Source organism: Cetorhinus maximus, chromosome 12 (assembly GCF_964194155.1).
Source record: "Cetorhinus maximus chromosome 12, sCetMax3.hap1.1, whole genome shotgun sequence".
NCBI classification, from domain to species: domain Eukaryota; kingdom Metazoa; phylum Chordata; class Chondrichthyes; order Lamniformes; family Cetorhinidae; genus Cetorhinus; species Cetorhinus maximus.
In genome coordinates this window covers 56,989,230-57,007,810 of record NC_135890.1, presented here as the reverse complement: position 1 = coordinate 57,007,810, position 18,581 = coordinate 56,989,230, and the positions used below count along the sequence as shown (strand labels likewise).

The window sequence follows — 18,581 nt, the reverse complement described above, 5'->3', positions numbered from 1 at the left end:
ACGTCAAGCCGGTGTTCTTCTCTGACCACTGCCTCCTACTGGCGGACTGCCACTTGGAGGAAGACCTGAGGGTGGGCAGGGGGGCATGGAAGCTAAATGTGCAACTGCTGACCCCAGAGAACATTGAGGAGCTCAAGAGGGATTACAAAGGTTGGAGAACCGTGAAACCCCTCTTTGAGTCCCTGACACACTGGTGGGAAGTGATCAAGGGAAGCATCAAGAGGTTTTTCATCCTCAAAGGCACCCAGAAAGCTAGAAAGGAACAGAGGGAAATGTCCCGACTCCAGGAAAAGATGCAGAATCTGCTCCGGCTGCAGTCGATGGGGGTCGATGTCAAGGAGGAGCTCCAAGAGGTGAAGGGCCAGCAAGCCTCGCACTTTGCCTCGGTGGCCTCCAAGATCATCTTCCGTTCCAGAGTCCGCTCCGTGGAGCAGGATGAGACGTGCTCACGTTTCTTCTTCCAAAAGGTACACAGAGAGCGCTCTGTGATCAGCAGCCTGAAGGAAGAAGACGGCTCAGTAAAGTCATCACGGTCCGACATTCTGAGGATCAGCAAATCCTTTTATGCCGGACTGTATGACGTGAAGCCCACGGACAGCACGGCCTCCCAGTCCTTCCTGTCCTCTATCACGGAGGTCCTAGACCACAGTACGCGGGAGAGCCTAGACAAACCGCTAACTCCTGACGAACTGACTAAGGCCCTCGAGTCCTTCGAGAAGAGTAAAACCCCCGGAAGCGACGGCCTGCCGGCGGAGTTGTATTCGGCTCTGTGGGACTTGATCGGCCCAGACCTGCTAGAAGTGTACGAGAGTATGCTCCTGGCCGGCAGCATGTCAGAATCCATGAGGAAAGGCATCATCACCCTCATCTACAAGCACAAGGGGGAAAGGGAGGAAATTAGAAATTGGCGACCCATTTCACTGTTGAATATGGACTATAAGATTCTGTCCAAGGTCATCGCCAACCGGGTCAAATCCGCTCTGGAATTGGTGATTCACCCTGACCAGACCTGCTCTGTGCCAGGCAGGAAGATCTCTGACAGCCTGGCGCTGCTCAGGGATACGATTGCCTATGTACAGGACAGGGGTGTGGATACCTGCCTCATCAGCTTGGATCAGGAGAAGGCCTTTGACAGAATATCGCACACCTACATGGGGGATGTGCTCTCCAAAATGGGCTTTGGGGAGGGAATTCGAAATTGGATCCAACTGCTCTACACTAACATCAGTAGCGCAGTCTCAATCAATGGGTGGGAAACAGATAGCTTTCCGATTAAATCTGGAGTCAGGCAGGGCTGTCCTCTCTCGCCTGTCCTTTTCGTGTGCTGCATAGAACCCTTTGCCGAGTCCATCAGGAAGGATCCGGGCATAAGAGGAGTGACGATCCCAGGCAGTGGAGGCACTCAGGTAAAAGCCTCCCTGTACATGGACGACGTCGCCGTCTTCTGCTCGGATCCGCTGTCGGTGCGCAGACTGATGCACGTCTGCGACCAGTTCGAACTGGCCTCGGGAGCCAAGGTAAATCGTGGGAAGAGCGAGGCCATGTTCTTTGGGAACTGGGCTGACCGATCCTTTGTCCCCTTCACTGTCAGGGCTGACGGCCTGAAGGTGCTGGGGATATGGTTCGGAGGGACTGGGGCATGCGTTAGAAACTGGAAGGAGCGAGTGGCTATGGTGAAAAGGAAACTGGGCATGTGGGAGCGACGCTCCCTCTCCATTGCGGGTAAGAACCTGGTCATCAGGTGTGAGGTACTCTCGCTGTTGCTGTACGTGGCGCAGGTCTGGCCCATTCCACACTCCTGCGCGGTGGCGATCACTCGAGCCATCTTCCGCTTTATCTGGAGGTCGAAAATGGATCGTGTCTGCAGGGACGCGATGTACAAGCCTCTAGATAAAGGGGGAAAAAACGTGCCCAACATCGCCCTCATACTGATGGCCACCTTTGTGTGTGGCTGCATCAAGCGGTGCGTAGACCCTCAGTACGCAAACACCAAGTGTCACTACGTGCTGAGGTTCTACCTGTCCCCGGTGTTGCGAAGGATGGGTCTGGCCACGCTGCCGCGGAACGCTCCAAGTAGTTGGACCGTGCCGTACCACCTGTCCCTGGTGGAAAAATTTATGCAGAAAAACACCTTTGACCACAAGTCCATCAGGCAGTGGTCAGCACGTAACGTCCTAGAGGCCCTAAGGGATAAGGAGAGGGTGGACCCTGTGGGATGGTTCCCCGAGCAGACTGTCAAAGTCATTTGGCAGAATGCCTCATCGCCAGAACTTTCCAACAAGCACCAAGACGTAGCTTGGCTGGTGGTGAGAAAGGCCCTCCCCGTCAGATCCTTCCTACACGCCAGGAGTCTCACCCCCTCTGCACGATGCCCTCGAGGTGGCTGTGGTGGGGAAGAGACCGTTGTTCACCTCCTTGTGGATTGTGCCTTTGCAAAGAAAGTCTGGAGAGAGATGCAGTGGTTGCTGTCGAGGTTCATCCCGAGCAGTTCTGTGACACAGGACTCTGTGCTCTACGGGCTGTTCCCAGGGACACACACCGAGACAAACATCGACTGCAGCTGGAGGATCATCAACTCGGTGAAAGACGCGCTTTGGTCTGCCCGAAACTTGTTGGTCTTCCAGCACAAGGAGTTGTCCCCGACCGATTGTTGCGGACTGGCACAATCCAAAGTCCAGGACTACGTGCTGAGGGACGCACTAAAGCTTGGGGCAGCTGCCGCAAAGGCGCAATGGGGAAGGGTCGCTGTCTAAGACCTTTCTACCACAGCGCACCGAGAGACTGGGAACTGTTTAGAGCCCCTCGGGCTGTACAGATCAAAATGAAAGGCTGTAAATGATTGTAATATTGTTTGTACTGATGCACCTGGTGATACATTTTGTAAAAGTTTAACCTGGATTGTACCCTTGTAATGTTGTTTTTGAAATGGTTTTGAATGTGATTGAAGATTTTTTATGAATAAAGTATATTTTTACAATAAAAAAAAAAAAAAAAAATCCTATGTAGAAAATATTTAGTAGAAAGTACCTTTGACAACACAGCAATGAATGATGACAGCTTCCAAGAGCTCTGAATTACATCCAGGAGACTGGTCAAGAAATCAAAGCTCACCTAATATAACCAAACAATGCACAGGATTACATCAATTGAAATGTGAGACACATAACGCCTTCTACTGTAAGTGCCCAAATGCAACTCGTGTCTAGTTCAAAATTTAAGTTACACTTAATTATTTTTGGAGTATCGCTGAAAAAAAAGACTGAAAAGTCTCAAAAAAGAAAAAAGTAAAAAACTCAGAACAAAATATCTAATGTTATAAATGATTCCACGATAGGATTATTCAGATAGTGTTGTCCAAAGTGTGCTAAGAATCATGCTAATAACCAATTTTAGATTATCAGTTGGACTCGCAATGTGGTTCACTTATGCTTGCTAGAAGCTAGGTATGTTCATATGTCCTCTGCAGGCAAAAGGAACATGTCCAGCTATTGTGCCTTTTTAGAATGAAACAAAAGATGGGGGACAATAGTTCACTGGCGTATTCTCCATGGCAACACCTCGACCAGAGTCAACTTGCCAAACAATCAGCACCTTTTTCTCATGCAGTATAAATTGTTGTTCCCCTTGAAATTTGGAATTCTTGTGTCTATAGTGATGAGTGCAAGATGAAAAGCTTCAACAGCATGTCTCTTTTTTCAGCAATACTCAATGTTCTGTACTACCAAGCAACTATTTTTGAAGTGTTAATCACGATCACCATTAAGCAACAGTGCCAAAGCAATCACTGTACAATTTACATTCAGTATCAATGAGATAAGGTTCAGGATGCACCAAGTGTACCTTGCTCACAATTGAACAACTCAACAATAACTGGCACCTTTAATGAAGAGAAAATCTTCAGGGTGGGTAACCTGCTGTCCTTACCCGGTCTGGGCAATATGCAGCTCCAGTCCCACATGGGAACACCACAACCTGGAAGTTCCCCTCCAAGCCATCCTGACTTGGAAATATATCACCGTTCCTTCACTGTCGCTGGGTCAAATCCTGAACTCCATCTCTAACAGCACTGTGGGTGTACCTACATCACATGGACTGCAGCAGTTCAAGACAGCGGCTCACCACCACCTTTTTAAGGGCAATTAGGGATGGGCAATAAATGCTGGCTTAGCCAGCGACGCCCACATCCCATGAACAAATTTTTTTACAAGTCCCACACCAACACAGTAGACTTTACAAGGCCTAGCAAGCTACTCAGTTGAAACAAATCACTATCACCATCTAAGCAACTAAGGATGGGCAATAAATGTTGACCTTGCCAGTGATGCCCACATCTCAAGAATGAATTTTTAAAAAAAGTCTCAAGGTGTTTCAGAGAATTGAGGCAAATGGATGTCAAACTAAATGAGCGATTCAAAGGGGTGATCAAAAGCTTGATCAAAGAGGTGGATTTTAAGTAGTGTCTTAAAAGAGAGGGAGAGGTGGAGGGGCTCAGGGTGGGAATTCCAGAGACCAGAACCTGGGGGTGGGTGAGCTGGGGAGGTGGGGCTGAAGGCATGGCTGTCATAATGGGGAAAAGGAAAGGGAGAAATGCACAGCACAGGTGAAAGCAAAATATTGCAGATGCTGGAAATCTGAAATAAGAACAGAAAATGCTGGAAAAACCAGGTCTGGCAGCGTCTGTGGAGGGAGAAATAGAGTTAACGTTTCAAGTCCAACATGACTCTGATTCGGAACTGGTAGGAAACATATCGTCAACAAGTTTAGGGTAAGTACAGTACCTCATCGCATACGATTTCCATTGTATGCAGATATTATGACATTTACAGCAATATTACAGCATGTCAGCATGGTTCCTTGAATGATGTCAGTCTTTCAGTATAAACTATAATGTACGCTCACCCCTTTAGTCCAAGATTAAGCCAATACAGAACGAGTTCCCAGTGTAACTAAGGCTGCAATGAAACTTTGATGAAGGCAAATTAAGGTGTTGTAGTTTCATAGCACAAGCTGGAGTTAAGAAATATCATCTTTCAGTAAGTTAAGAGTGTAAAGGGAAGGAAAATGGAGGGTGGGTGGCCAATCCACTACCACCAGTTTTAGGCCCCAGTTGAAGTTGTAAGTTCTGTTCCTTCTGCCTACATGGGGTACACCAACCTTATGACAGAAATCTCAAAGCCTGAGCACATTGCCAACGTGACACTGGTGTAACACTTTTGCACATTCTCCCTGCTCTGCACACCTTGGATAGTTCCCTGAGGTTCGCAAACAGTCTCCAAGAATCAATGTCCAGAAGCCATCCTCTGCTCTGTAGATGTTTCAATGTATTCAGGAAGACCTTGAAAACAGAAACAATACGAGAAGCCTCTAAAAACCAGAGAGTCAAAGTCCACATTAACTAATAAAATGGGGCTCTTCTTATACTTTACGATGGGCTCGGTGATGCATTACTCAACCAGCAAGGACCCATTTTTGAGCATCCTTGCTCCTCCAAATACCACAAATACGTAACCTGAAAACATGTTTTGGAGCTAGTTTGGAGTGGACAGCACCACTGATTATACTGCTCAATGGGGTCACTGTCAATGCCCGAATTACAACATAGGACGTCGGGAGCCACAGTGAAGAGGCCCATCGATTGAAACAGGCCATTATACCAGTACCCCCAGGAGAGGGTTGTTTTAAAAATTATGGTGGCCGAGTGTTAGTGGTAATGAAGCGGTGAGTCCTCCAACCCCAGTTTGAAGATGCTATAATTTTGGCTCATTAAAATTGGCCTCACACCATCTAGATCTGAATGTGAAGACTGAAATGGCTGTCATAAACATTAGATGGCAGTGTGAGTCACTATGGTCAGACCAGGAGGGGCTTTGGTACGCAGGGGGGGAGGCTGTGGGGAACTTGGGGGCGGGTGCTGCGGGGGACTGTGGGGGGGTGCTGCGGGGGACTAGAGATGGGACTAAAAGGAGCAAAATGTCCACAGGAACTATTTGTGCTCTTAATCTTTCAGAAAATGAAACAACTTCATGCTTCAGGAATCTGTATTAATTGACTTTCAGCTTTACAGAATATTCTAGATGCCCCGCACTGAATCTGTTCAAGGTATCTTGGCTTGTTTCATATTAACACTTTGAAGAGAGAAGACTGGAACGCTGGGTAAGATTGAAAAACCCACCTCCTCCATCACCAATAACTTGTCGCAAAAGTAGGTGCATTCACTGGTGACGATCTCCCACATGGCCTGCTGTAGCTTCTTTTCCTTCTGCTCAGCCCTGGTCTCTGGGTTAAACTTCTGGATCTTCATAACATACGTCCAGCTTTTATCCTGATGAGGTAGAGGCATTATAGAAACAGATGCTTTCAAAATCATGAGGGGTCTGGACAGAGTAGACAGTGAGATACAGTTCCCATTGGCAGAAGGGTCAAGGGCACAGATTTAAGGTGATTGGCAAAAGAACCAGAGGCGACATGAGGAAAAACTTCATTTATGCAGTGAGCGGTTAGGATCTGGAACACACTGCCTGAGTATGTAGTGGAGGCAGGTTCAATCATGGTTTTCAAAACACAATTGGATTATTATCTGAAAAGAAAAAATGTGCAGGGTTATGGGGAAAAGGCAGGCAAGTGATATTAGGTGATCTACTCTTGCAGAGAGCCAGCAAGGAAATGCTGGACCGAATGGCCTCCTTCTGTGCTGCAACCATTCTATGATTCCCTGGTTCCTATACCAAAAGGTGTACACATTGGCATAAGGGAGGTAGTCAAACTGGACAGAGAAACACTGACTGATTCCTGAACATCAGAGGGCCCAGTTATGAGGGAAACTTTAACTCTTCAACTTTGAAAGACCTCATCTAGGCTACAGTGGACGCCACACCTCAGGAATATTGAAATATTGGCCCTGGAGGTGGGGGTGCAGCAGGGCGGAGGGGCGGTGGGGTGGTACAAGTGTAGATTCACTAGAATGGTACCGAGGCTAAAAGGATTAAATTATAGCATCAAGTTGTATAAACCAAGCTTGTATTCCTCTGTGTTCAGAGTTATGGGTGATCTGATCAAGATGTTTAAAATAATACAAGAATCCAATAAAATTATAGGGAGACATTATTTCCTGTGGCAGTAGAATCTAGAAGCAGGTGGCACAATCTTAAAAATATACTCAGCTATTTAGAAGCAAAATCAGGAAACATGCCTTTTGCACAAAGTAATGAAAATCTTGACCATATCCCAAAAAGCATTGTGGATGAAGTGGGCCAAGTGAAGCTTTTAAGACTAAGGTGGATGAATGTTTGGCAAATATGTTAAGGGATATGGGGCCCAGGTAAATGGAGCTGTGATCCAGTTGAATGGTGGTACAGGTTTGAAGGGTTGAATGGCCTCTTCCTGTTCCTAAGGTGAAAGGGGGAGTTCAAAGCAATCTGTGAGAGTTAGTAAATACTATGGTTCTAGATCTAGAAACAACTGGCATAGCAGGGTTTTTTCATAGGTCAGAAGGTAAAGAGAGGTGAACTGTTAACTGCTCCACTGTAGTGGCTGAGGGAGGGTGTGTGTGGAAGACAGGACAGATTGGTTGGTCGGTGATAGTGATGAGTCAGAACAAAATACCTTGTACTGTTGGAAGCTGTGATCTGTGCAGTCCCCGATCTCAAGTGATACCAGAAGGTTTTCCAGGTCCGATATTTGCTTCTGTTTCACTTTACTCTGAAACCAGAAACGTAAAACAATTGTGTGAAGGTCGTGTGAAAAAATACTTTATTTGCATATCTGTCTCACAGAACTCTGAGGGGCATCACTTGATTGTTAGGGGTCCCACACAAGGATTCAGTTTTGGGGGAGTCGAGGTTGATTTACCTCAATCTTTAAATATATCTCCAGATGGGCTGGGAGTTCCCTGAGCCCTTGGGGACTCGAGTAACCCATGTGTATGGAGGCCTTCTCCTCCTCCTCATTCCCTACCCTTGTCAGAAACATCACATACACTGAGCAGAATTTACTGACCATTAAAAAGGAACGATCCGGAAATTGTCCACGCGTGTCTCTAATTTCGGATTAGTGCTAGTGCTAGTGCGCCAGTCTCTCCTCTGACTGTGCGGCCCTTCTAAAAAAACTTTACTCACGGGATGAGGGTATCTCTGGTGAGGCAGGCATTTATTGCTCACCCACTATTTTGCTCGAGGTGGTAGTGGTGGTGGCGACGGTGGTGGCAGTGTTAGGGGCAGCGGCAGTTCTGATAACTGAGAAACTTGTTAGGCAACTTCAGCGGGCAGATAAGAGTCACCCACGTTGGACTGGTGTCACACATTGGCCAGACAGGATAAGGGGCAGCAGATTTCAACAATTCTAAAGGGGATGCAGGAGTAGATGGACCGGGGGGTATATATGCACAAAACATTGAAGGTGGCAAGACAGGTTGAGAAAGCAGTTAATATGGCATATGAGATCCTGAGCTTAAATAGAGGCATACAGTACAAAAGCAAGGAAGTTATGGTAAACCTTTATAAAACACTGGTTCGGCCTCAACTGGAGTACTGTTCCCAATTCTGGGCACCACACTTTAAGAAAGATACGAAGTCCAGTTATTGGGGAGATGATGGCATTGTGGTAATGTCACTGGACTAGTCCTCCAGAGGGCCATGCTAATGCTCTGGGGACACAGGTTCAAATCCCATCACGACAGCTGGTGGAATTTAAATTCAATGAATAAACCTGGAATTGAAAGCTAGTCTCAGTATTGGTGACCGTGACAACTATCATTGGTTGTTGTAAAAACCTATCTGGTTAATATAAAAAAGGAGCAGTAGACCATTCAGCCCCTCGAGCCTCGAGCCTGCTAATGTCCTTTTAGGGAAGGAAATCTGCCATCCTTACCTGGTCTGGTCTACATGTGACTCCAGACCCACAGCAATGTGATTGCCTCTTAACTGCTCTCAAGGGCAATTAGGGGTGGGCAACAAATGCTGGTCTTGACAGCAACTCCTACGTCCCAAATTAATGTAAACAAATTAAAAAAGGCATTAGAGAGGGTGCAGAAAAGATTTACAAGAGTGGTTCCAGGGATGAGGGAATTCAGTTACATGGATAGATTGGAGAAGTTGGGGCTGTTCTCCTTAGAGAAGGTTGAGAGGAGGTTTGATAGAGGTATTCAAAATCATGAGGGATTGGGGCAGAGTAGATAAGGAGAAACTTTTCTCATTGGTAGAAGTGTGAAAACCAGGGGACACAGATTTAAGGTGATTGACAAGAGGGCCAACTGTGACATGAGGAAAAGCTTTTTATGCAGTAAGTAGTTAGGGTCTGAAATGCACTGCCTGAGAGTGTGGTGGAGGCATGGTCAATCAAGGTTTTAAGAAAGGAAACTGGATCATTATCTGAATAGAAAAAATATACAGGGGTACAAGAAAAGGCAGGGGAATGGGACTAGGTGAGTTGCTCTTGAGACAGGGCACGGACATGATGAGCTGAATGGCCTCCTTCTGTACTGTAAACATTCTATGTTTCTATGATGACCCAGTAGGGTTTTTACAACAATCCGACAGCTTCCTAGTCACTTTTACCAAGACTAGCTTTTTATTTCTAAATTTATATCTTTTTTCAAACTGAATTCCAATTAACAAGCTGCCATGATGGGAATTGAAATCTCTCTCTCTGGGTTAATAGTCTAAGCCATTGGATTTTTTTTTTTTGCCTAATACCATACCCGATCCTGAAATTGTAATATTGGTCCTCTTGTACAGGTGAGCATGGCAAGTTCCAAACACAAATACATTGAGATATAAATACAGTAAATGGCAGCTTTCACCCATGACTCAACATATTCCAGGCAGGGAATGGCTGAGCCTCTCCACCAGGAACACCCAGGTTTAATCCCTCAACCAGCCCGAGTTAGCTGACCTCTGCTGGGGGCAGAGGTCACAGTGACCTTTGACACCATGAGCTAGGCAGCAACAAGCTGACCCAGAGTTCCTGGTTCCAATTGCTATGCAATGGCTCCTGCTCCTAACATGTCAAAGGCATTCAAGTGGGGAAAGAAGGGGTAAAATCAAGCTGAAGAAAATATAAATGATTATGACCAACAGTAGAACTCTTCAACATAATGGCCTAGAAACTGGAGAGTGCCCATATGAAGAGGTCCAAGGACCCCTGGATGCTAGGCCTCTGAACTCAATTGATTGAAGGAAGGAGTCCAAGGGAGAGGAGTGGACAAAGATCGGCTTAATCCACTCTTTCCAGTTTAAATTCTAGGAAGGTGGTGTTGTTCCTACAGGAGTTTACTTGCCAATTATATATAAATGGGGTATTTTACATCAGTGTTTATTGTAAGAAAGAAACATTGTATTTTAATTGGATGTTACTAATATGTGAATTGACATTTAATATCACCAGAAGTACAGCACTTTAGGATTAAACTTCAGATTAGGTTAAACAAGTTTGTACCTGCTAAATTTATCTGGGTTTGGGAGAATCGCTGAAACATAACCTCCCCAATCTCATATATAAAGAGGTGAGTGAGGTACAACTCACTGCTATCTTGGAAAGTGTCTGACACAAGTTGCTCAGTGTACATGAATTGTTTGTTCAATCTGTATCATATTCCACCTACAAAATCTGAGGGAGTGCCGGAATATTAAACGCTCTGTTAAAACATTACACAGCATTACCATTCCTCGTTTTGTGAAGGGCCATTTTGACTTCTTGGATTCTGAAAGAGAGAAGTGGGATGCCTTTAGAATTTTGCCATCTTATCTGACAGGTCGCATTTCTTCAAATTACCCAACACCCAGCCCAGTGAATATCCAAGAAACCAAGCTTCTGAAATATGAGCCATCAACAAAGCAAACAGGATCTAGAAGATCCGATATGGCTTGCACACAGGCTTGACAGCTTACCCGTACTGAGAGTGAGTGTTGACGCTGTACGATAAAGATGCTCAGCACCATCAGAAATTAATAAATCCCCAGGAAATATCTCCAGCCCAGGTAAACAAACAACTAAAGAGCTGCGCCGACGATGAGACAAGCACCTGTAACTGAGAAAAGAACAGACAGAACAGAGTAGATTTTTGAATGGGCATTACTTAAACACTGCTGGATCAAGAGGGACTTGCATGGGGCAAGATTAAATTAGATTAACATTCATCTCTAAAGATATCACCTTTAGTACAAATTAAACCAATCTCTGATCTTCCAACTGAGTACGCGCTGAACCTCTCTATTTCCCCTGCTCTGTGTAATCAAAGCAGCCATCTTTGCTGTACTCTGGAGAAAGAGTGAGCTCATTGTTTCTGTTGATCTGCCCAAAGTAATTGTGAAATTACTCCATGTGTAGAAGATTCAGAGCAAAACTCTGCTACTCCACTCCTACCCCACTCTCATCACCCTGTGCTCACTGACTTACACTGGATTCCAGTTCACCAGTGTCTCTAATTTAAATTCTCATCTTCATGCTCAAATCTTTCATGGTGTTTTCTCTCGCTATCTCTCTAATCTCCTCCAGCCCCACCCTCCAAAGCTTTGTTCTCCTGATTCTGGACTCTAGTCTATCCATCTCTCACTCCCTTTGCCCCACCACTGCTGGTTGGATCTTCAGCCCACTTCGACCCATGATCTGGAATCCACCCTCTGAACCTCCCCATCTCTCTCTCCCCCTTTAAGGTGCTCCTTAAAACACATTTCTTTGACTAAGCTTTTAACTATAAGACGTAAGAGCAGAAGTAGGCTATTCGGCCCATCGCGTCTGCTCCACCTCAACTCCACTTTCCTGCCTTTTCCTCATAACCCTCGATTCCCTTACTGATTAAAAATCTGTCTATCTCTGCCTTGAATATACTTAACAACCCAGCCTCTACAGCCCTCTACGGTAAAGAATTCCACAGATTGACTACCCTCTGACAGAAGAAATTCCTCCTCATCTCTGTCTTAAATGGGCGATCCCTTACTCTGAGATTATGCCCTCTAGTCCTAGACTCTCCCACAAGGGGAAACAACCTCTCAGCATCTACCCTGTCAAGCCCCCTAAGAATCTTATATGTTTCAATAAGGTCGCCTCTCATTCTTCTAAACTCCAATGAGTAGAGGCCCAATCTACTCAACCTCTCCTCATAAGAAAATCTCTCCATACCCGGGATCAACCTACTGAACCTTCTCTGGACTGGCTCCAATGCCAGTATATCTGTTAGCCGCCTTTCCCTCCCACCTTGGTTCACCATCCATTTTAATTTGGCATTGCTCCTGCAAAACAATATTAAAACAATGACTATCCTGCAAATGTACTTCACCAGCTGTAAACCACTTGGGATATACTGAGGTTGTGAAATACGTTCTACAAATGAAAATGCTTTTTCTTTCTTCAACCAATTGGCAGTCTAAGGTGTAATAAGCATAGAAATTAACATATGAAACCATTAAAGGGCATCTTTATACTTTTCTGAGGTATAGGCGTTATATAAATGCATTATGTTGCTGTTCATTAATTCTGATATTTCTGGTTCATCACCTGAACAAATGTGGTGGAAATTCCATTCAAATGGGGTAGATTTCAAACTTACTGCTGGGAGCAGCACTGGTTTCTTTTGTTCAGGGGCAAAATACTGCAGATGCTGGAAATCTGAAATAAGAACAGAAAATGCTGGTAAAACTCAGCAGGTCTGGCAGCATCTGTGGAGAGAGAAACAGAGTTAACGTTTCAAGTTGGTGACCTTTCATCAGAATTGTTTCTATATTTGTCTATTATCACCGTCTGGTGCCTTGCACCGTGAGCAGGATTTTTAGTCCCAGGCAAACAAAGAGGCAGGTAGCTGCAAAAACTCTTGCTACCGGTGGGCATGCCAGTTTGCCAGCACCATTCTGACCCTGGGCCATTTTCCTTGAGATGGGAGGAGGATTAGGCAGCATTAGCCAATTGAGCTTATTGAGGCCTATTGTCAGGGGCCAACTGGAGTTTTCCTCGAGGCATTGGGGTCTAGATCATTGGCCTGGAGGCAGACCCGTGGGGAGGGGGGTGGCGATGGCCAGCACTCCTAGCAGGATTTGAGGCTCTCCCTGCCGCCTGGCCATAGCTGCAGCTACAGGTAGCCCTGTGGAGGGGCTCTCTCCCCAACCCCTCCACAATGGTGCCCTGATTGCTGAAGCCATTTTTTAATTCTAAAGTTTAAAAAGTTGGAGAGAGGGTGGCTCAAAATGGAGGCACTCTGTCTCTCTATCTCCCTTATCTGCAGGCTGCTTCAGGGCTGGAGGGGCTCCTATTGGCCCTTGGCCCTCCAGCTTCAAGAGCCTCACCCCCTCCATCCTTAATTGGGCAGCGAGCCCGCCCTCTGACTCGTCATTGGTCATTTCGGGGAAAATCACTGCCAGGTGACTGTTTCCCACACCATGTGGGATTGTGACCCCATTTGACCCCGATATCAGGGTCCCATTCTAAAGGGCAAAATCCTGCCTCATTTCAATTCTATCATTTAATAGTTCCTACCCTCCACTCTGTCACAGATCCCTCTCACCCTCCCACTCACCGACCCAACCCCCCTTTCCCTGCTTAAATGTTTGTTTAAAAGTTGCTCGTCTATAACTTTGCCGGTTCTGATGAAAAGTCATCAACCTGAAAGGTTAACTCTGTTTCTCTCTCCACAGATGCTGCCAGACCTGCTGAAATGTTTTTTCTTTATTCACTCATGGGATGTGGGCGTCACTGGCAAGCCCAACATTTGTTGCCCATCCGTAATTGCCCTTGAACTGAGTAGTTTGCTAGGCCATTTCTGAGGGCAGTTAAGAGTCAACCATATTGCTGTGAGTCTCGAGTCACATGTAGGTCATACCAGGTAAGGACGGCAGATTTCCTTCCCTAAAGGACATTAGTGAACCAGATGGGTTTTTACAACAATCGATGATAGTTTTGTGGCCTCCATTACTGAGACTAGCTTTATATTCCAGATTTATTAACTGAATTTAAATGCCACCAGGTGTGGTGGGTGGGATTTGAACTCATGTCCCCAGAGCATTAGCCTGGGTCTCTGGATTAATAGTCCAGTGATATTACCACTACCACTGTCTACCATGACCAAACCGTCTCTCCTGGTATTTCCAGCACTTTCTGTTTTTCAGATTCCCAGCTTTTGTAAAGGTGACCACCTGAGATCGAAACTGCCTGAATCCCATCACCATTGATTTCACTGGAAATGTAACCCAGGCCATTTCTACCACGGGCAGCCAATTTTCAACCCCTCTTTTACGCTGCGTTAACAAGTTGAAAATCTTTGCCAAAACATACCTCAATGCTTTTTGCTTCTCTCATACCCCTTCATCACTGTAGAAATGGTGCAACTCTTTTAAGAATTGGGCGAAATATGATCGGATGTTTCTTACAAACATTGCTTTTGTTTCTGTTGTCCAGTCACTGCACTGGCTGCTCCTTTCGAACTATGATTGTTAGTCACTCGCTCGTCATTAATCACCAGGGTCCAATCGATTTAAAACATAGAAAACCCAAGGTGCAATTAAATTAGCTAATCCCTTATTATCCCAAAGTTCCAACTAACTTGATGAAAATAATCAGCCTGAGTTATTGCCTTTTACAAATGTTTAGTTTGCATCAAACGTTTGGACTTTACCGCTTGCATGTTAGTTTTTCCACATTAGGTACACTTAGAGAATTGTAGAAGTTATATATTATCAAGGTTTGGCTTCCACTTTGCAAACAGTTGTGTTCCAAACTTCATTCATACAACAATCAATATTTGTGCAGTCAATTAAAGTAAATCATTTTGTTTAAGTACATGTATATTCACTGGCACAGTTTACAAGTACACAGATCTAATCTGACCAGCGTATCCAGATGAAATCTGGTTTGTTGAAAGGCCCCCTCCAACATTTAGACTGAAATTAAATTTGGTCCCACTCAGAAAACTTCAGAATGAGGTGTAAGGCTTCCAATAAACAGGCCTTTAGAAGGGCTGGTCTTCATAGCCTGAGGAACCTGTCAAAAGGAATTGAGAAATCCTATTCATAGTCCAGAGAAGTTCACTGTATGAGTGATATAGCTGAGTCATGATCCTCTGAAAGTGGCACTGTCATATAGAAAAGGCTACTTTATGACATAAAGCAAAACAGCATAATTACTAAGAAGTATCAGCTGTTAATCTAGAACAGATTTTTCTGCCAGTTGTGATGACAATGATGATGGGGGCTCAAGTAGTCCTTGGAATCCAATTGGCAGAATTATCCATGCCCACTGGTGTCGGGTGTGTTCGGTGGCATAAGCGGACAATATGGCGAGAAGGCCAAAAATCGGTCTCACAACGTCATGGAACCAGTTTGTGATTGTCCGCTCAGCCGTCGATGGCGGGTCATGTCTCCTGCCATCGGACGTTGGGAACCATTGTAATACATCTACATATCATTATAAGGCCAGCCCGCCAGAATCAGCCCCCCGACGCTGGATCGTTCACCTATGTCGGCGTGTTTCACAACAGCACATTAGCAACGTGCACCTGGTAAGCTGCACTTTGCTTGGGATTTTGAGATTTGTTTGCCTACCTGGCTTCACTCAGCACTTGCAGTCATCAGCGCCAGGCTTCACAGGCAGCACCACATCACTTTTAGAGGGCCTCATGGGTAGGTCTCTACCTACCAGACCAGCCATAAGGCGGGAGTGGCTTTATACGGCTGCAGGGCTAGGGTTTATTTGGAAAAAGGGGGAGAAGTGGCCTCAGACAAGGGAAGAGGTTGCAGGGTGAGGGCTGTACTGGGGAAGGAGATTACCCCAGGGTGTGTGTGGGGGCACAAGTTGATCTGTGCAAATGGCCTCAAGATGGTGAGGGCTGAGGAGGCAGCCTCCAGAGGAGATGAGGCCAGGTAGACATGTGAGAGAGAATGGGTAGTGATGTCCATTAAGTTGGCAGTGAGTGAGATACCAGTGAATTTGTGATGGGCTTGAGTGTGAGAGTTTAGAGGATGAGATGGTTGTCTTACCCTGGCAGCATAGATGAGGTCATTCAGCCTCTATCTGCATTGGATGGCCAACCTCTTCTGTGCAGCATTGGCGCTGATCACGACTGCCATCGCCTACCAAGTTGGTGTCGTAACATTGCTGCCCCTCCTGTGGCCACAGCAGGGGTAGAGGACATCACCGTGGACCTCCACAACGTCCAAAAGGCACTTGAGGGACGCATCACTAAACCTGGGGGCTGCAGTCTTTGTGCCTTTCGGGGCCATCCTGTCTTCTGTGCAGCAGTCCTGGGCTGGAAGCACTGAGAGGTGCGCGCATGGCTGCACTTTAAATATGGCGTCCGGCATGAAGTGGTGAGGTGATGGCGTGGCAGGTGAATGAGTGCCCACCTACCATCGAAACAGTATGTTTCCCGGGAATACATAATTAATGGGGCGGGTTTGGGACGATATGGTGTGAAAAGCCACCATTGCGGCCGGTGGATAAAACTTTGTTTTACCTGCCCGATACCACACTTTGGGCGGAATCATCCCAGATTTGCACTATGTCTGAAACTACTGAACACTATAATAGTATTTGTGTGTAAAGTCACACAGATGGGGCTGAATGGAGTCGGATGATCATGGATGAGTGATGCCATTCATCACATCTCAGCTTATCTATCCAGGGCCCTGGTTTAGCATCCAATTGGTTCTTAAATGATTCTGGGGTTTTGTCCTGCACAATATTGGAAGTCAATTCCATGTGATGACCACATACTGGGATAGATTCTGACTGTGCAATGGTATAGATTAGGTGATAATGAGTTGACACCCTGTGTTACATCTTCCGCTTTTATTACATAGGATACAAGCCACATAATCAGGCCATTCGGCCCAACTAGTCCATGCCGAGGTTTCTGCTGCACTCCAGCCTCCTCCCATCTCTTCTTACCTAAATCTATCAGTGTAACCCTCTACTCCCTTCTCACTCATATTTGTCTCACTTCCCCTTAAATGTATCTATACCATTCACTTCAAATGCTCCCCGTGGTAGAGAGTTCCACATTTTTAACTCTCTTTGGGTGAACAAGTTTCTTCTGAATTCCCTATTGGGTTTCTTGGTGGCTATCTTATATCGATGGCCTCTAGTTATACTCTTCCCCACAAGTGGAAACATTCTCTCTGTATCCACTCAATCAAAACTTTTCATCATTTTAAAATCCTCTATTCAGGATGCGTGGCATGAATGTTACTTGCCACTTGTCAGCCCAGGCCTGGATATTGTCCAGGTCTGGCTGCATTTGGACATGGACTGCTTCAGTATCTGAGGAGTCGCGAATGGGGCTGAACATTGTGCAATCATCAGCAAACATCCCCACTTCTGACATTATGACAGAAGGAAGGTCATTGAAGAAGCAGCTGAAGATGGCTGGGCTGAGGACAATACCCTGAGGAACTCCCAGTGATGTCCTGGAGTTGAGGTGATTGATCTCCAACAACCACAACCATCTTCCTTTGTGCTGGATATGACTCCAACTAGTGGAGATTTCCACCACCCCCCCTCCATTGATTCCAGTTTTGCTGGGGCTCCTTGATATACTTTCCTCACTCATATACTCATGTATTTATGGTATCTTCCTTGTAAATCTTCTCTGCACCTTCTCCACTGCTTCTATATCCTTTTTATAATATGGCCACTAGAACTGCACGCAGTACTCTAAGTGTGGTCATACCAAGGTTTGATACAGATTTAGCATGAATTCCCCATTTCTCAATTCTATCCCTCATAGCCTAGGGTTTGGTTTGCTTTTTTATGGCCTTGCTAACCTGTGACATAACTTTTGTGATCGGTATATTGGTGCTCTGAGATCCCTTTGTTCCTATACCCCACCTAGACTTGCACCTTTGAAGTAATAAGTGTACTACTTCACATTTATCTATGTTGAACTTCATTTGCCACTTATTTGTCCACTCTTTGAGCTTATTAAGTAATTTGCTGCAGTCCACCTCAGTATTGGCTATACGCCCCCCACAATTTGGTGACATCAGCAAATTTAGAAATTGTTCTAAATTTTTAATTTAGAAATGGTGTTTTTATATTCTTAATGAAATAAAATGAGCTACTGACTCAAAATACGCCCCAGTGATATAAAGAAAACCTCCTGTTATCAGTCTGCATGCATTTTACAGTTATAATCCATGACCCCTTGTTCTACTTTTAATGTTTAAAGTAATATTCCAGATTTGCTATTTCCATTCCCTGAATTATATGTGCCTTTCTATATGATCATCTCTATAATGATAACCATAAAAACTTGCATTTCTAAACTCCTTTAATGTAATAAAATGTCCCAAGTTGCTTCTCAGAAGCATTACTGGTGCAGGAATGGGGAGAGAAGCCATTGCAGCTGATTCTCCAGCTGCAGTTAGATGGACAAGAAGGCTTTCACGACTGAAGAAGCCACGCTCCTCCAGTTTTTCCTGGTAACTCGGACCTCTGCACTGCCAACAATCCTTCAACGTCTCCCTTGTGCCCCGATCACCAGAAAAGGACATATGCTTAGTGTGGTCTGTCCGGAGCTGACACAGTTTCATCATGACTTCCACTAACTTCTCCAATTCTATGAAATACAAACTTAGGAGGAACTTCCAAGAGTTCGTCTCATT

General features: G+C 45.4%; 1 protein-coding gene across 4 annotated transcripts in view; it reads right to left on the bottom strand.

The window, feature by feature from the left end:
* Positions 1–18,581, bottom strand: part of plekhg7 (pleckstrin homology domain containing, family G (with RhoGef domain) member 7) — an 85,635-nt gene that overhangs the window by 28,591 nt on the left and 38,463 nt on the right. For 3 of the 4 annotated variants that reach the window (XM_078553669.1, XM_078553668.1, XM_078553670.1), the window contains exons 4-9: positions 10,884–11,023; positions 10,656–10,696; positions 7,603–7,698; positions 6,173–6,322; positions 5,240–5,335; positions 3,028–3,111 (exon numbers count right to left, since the gene is read on the bottom strand). In XM_078553669.1, coding sequence (XP_078409795.1) covers positions 3,028–3,111; positions 5,240–5,335; positions 6,173–6,322; positions 7,603–7,698; positions 10,656–10,696; positions 10,884–11,023 — 607 coding nt within the window. Of the gene's footprint in view, positions 1–3,027; positions 3,112–5,239; positions 5,336–6,172; positions 6,323–7,602; positions 7,699–10,655; positions 10,697–10,883; positions 11,024–12,489; positions 12,565–18,581 lie in introns of those variants that run through there. The other variant, XM_078553671.1, reaches the window with a different exon arrangement.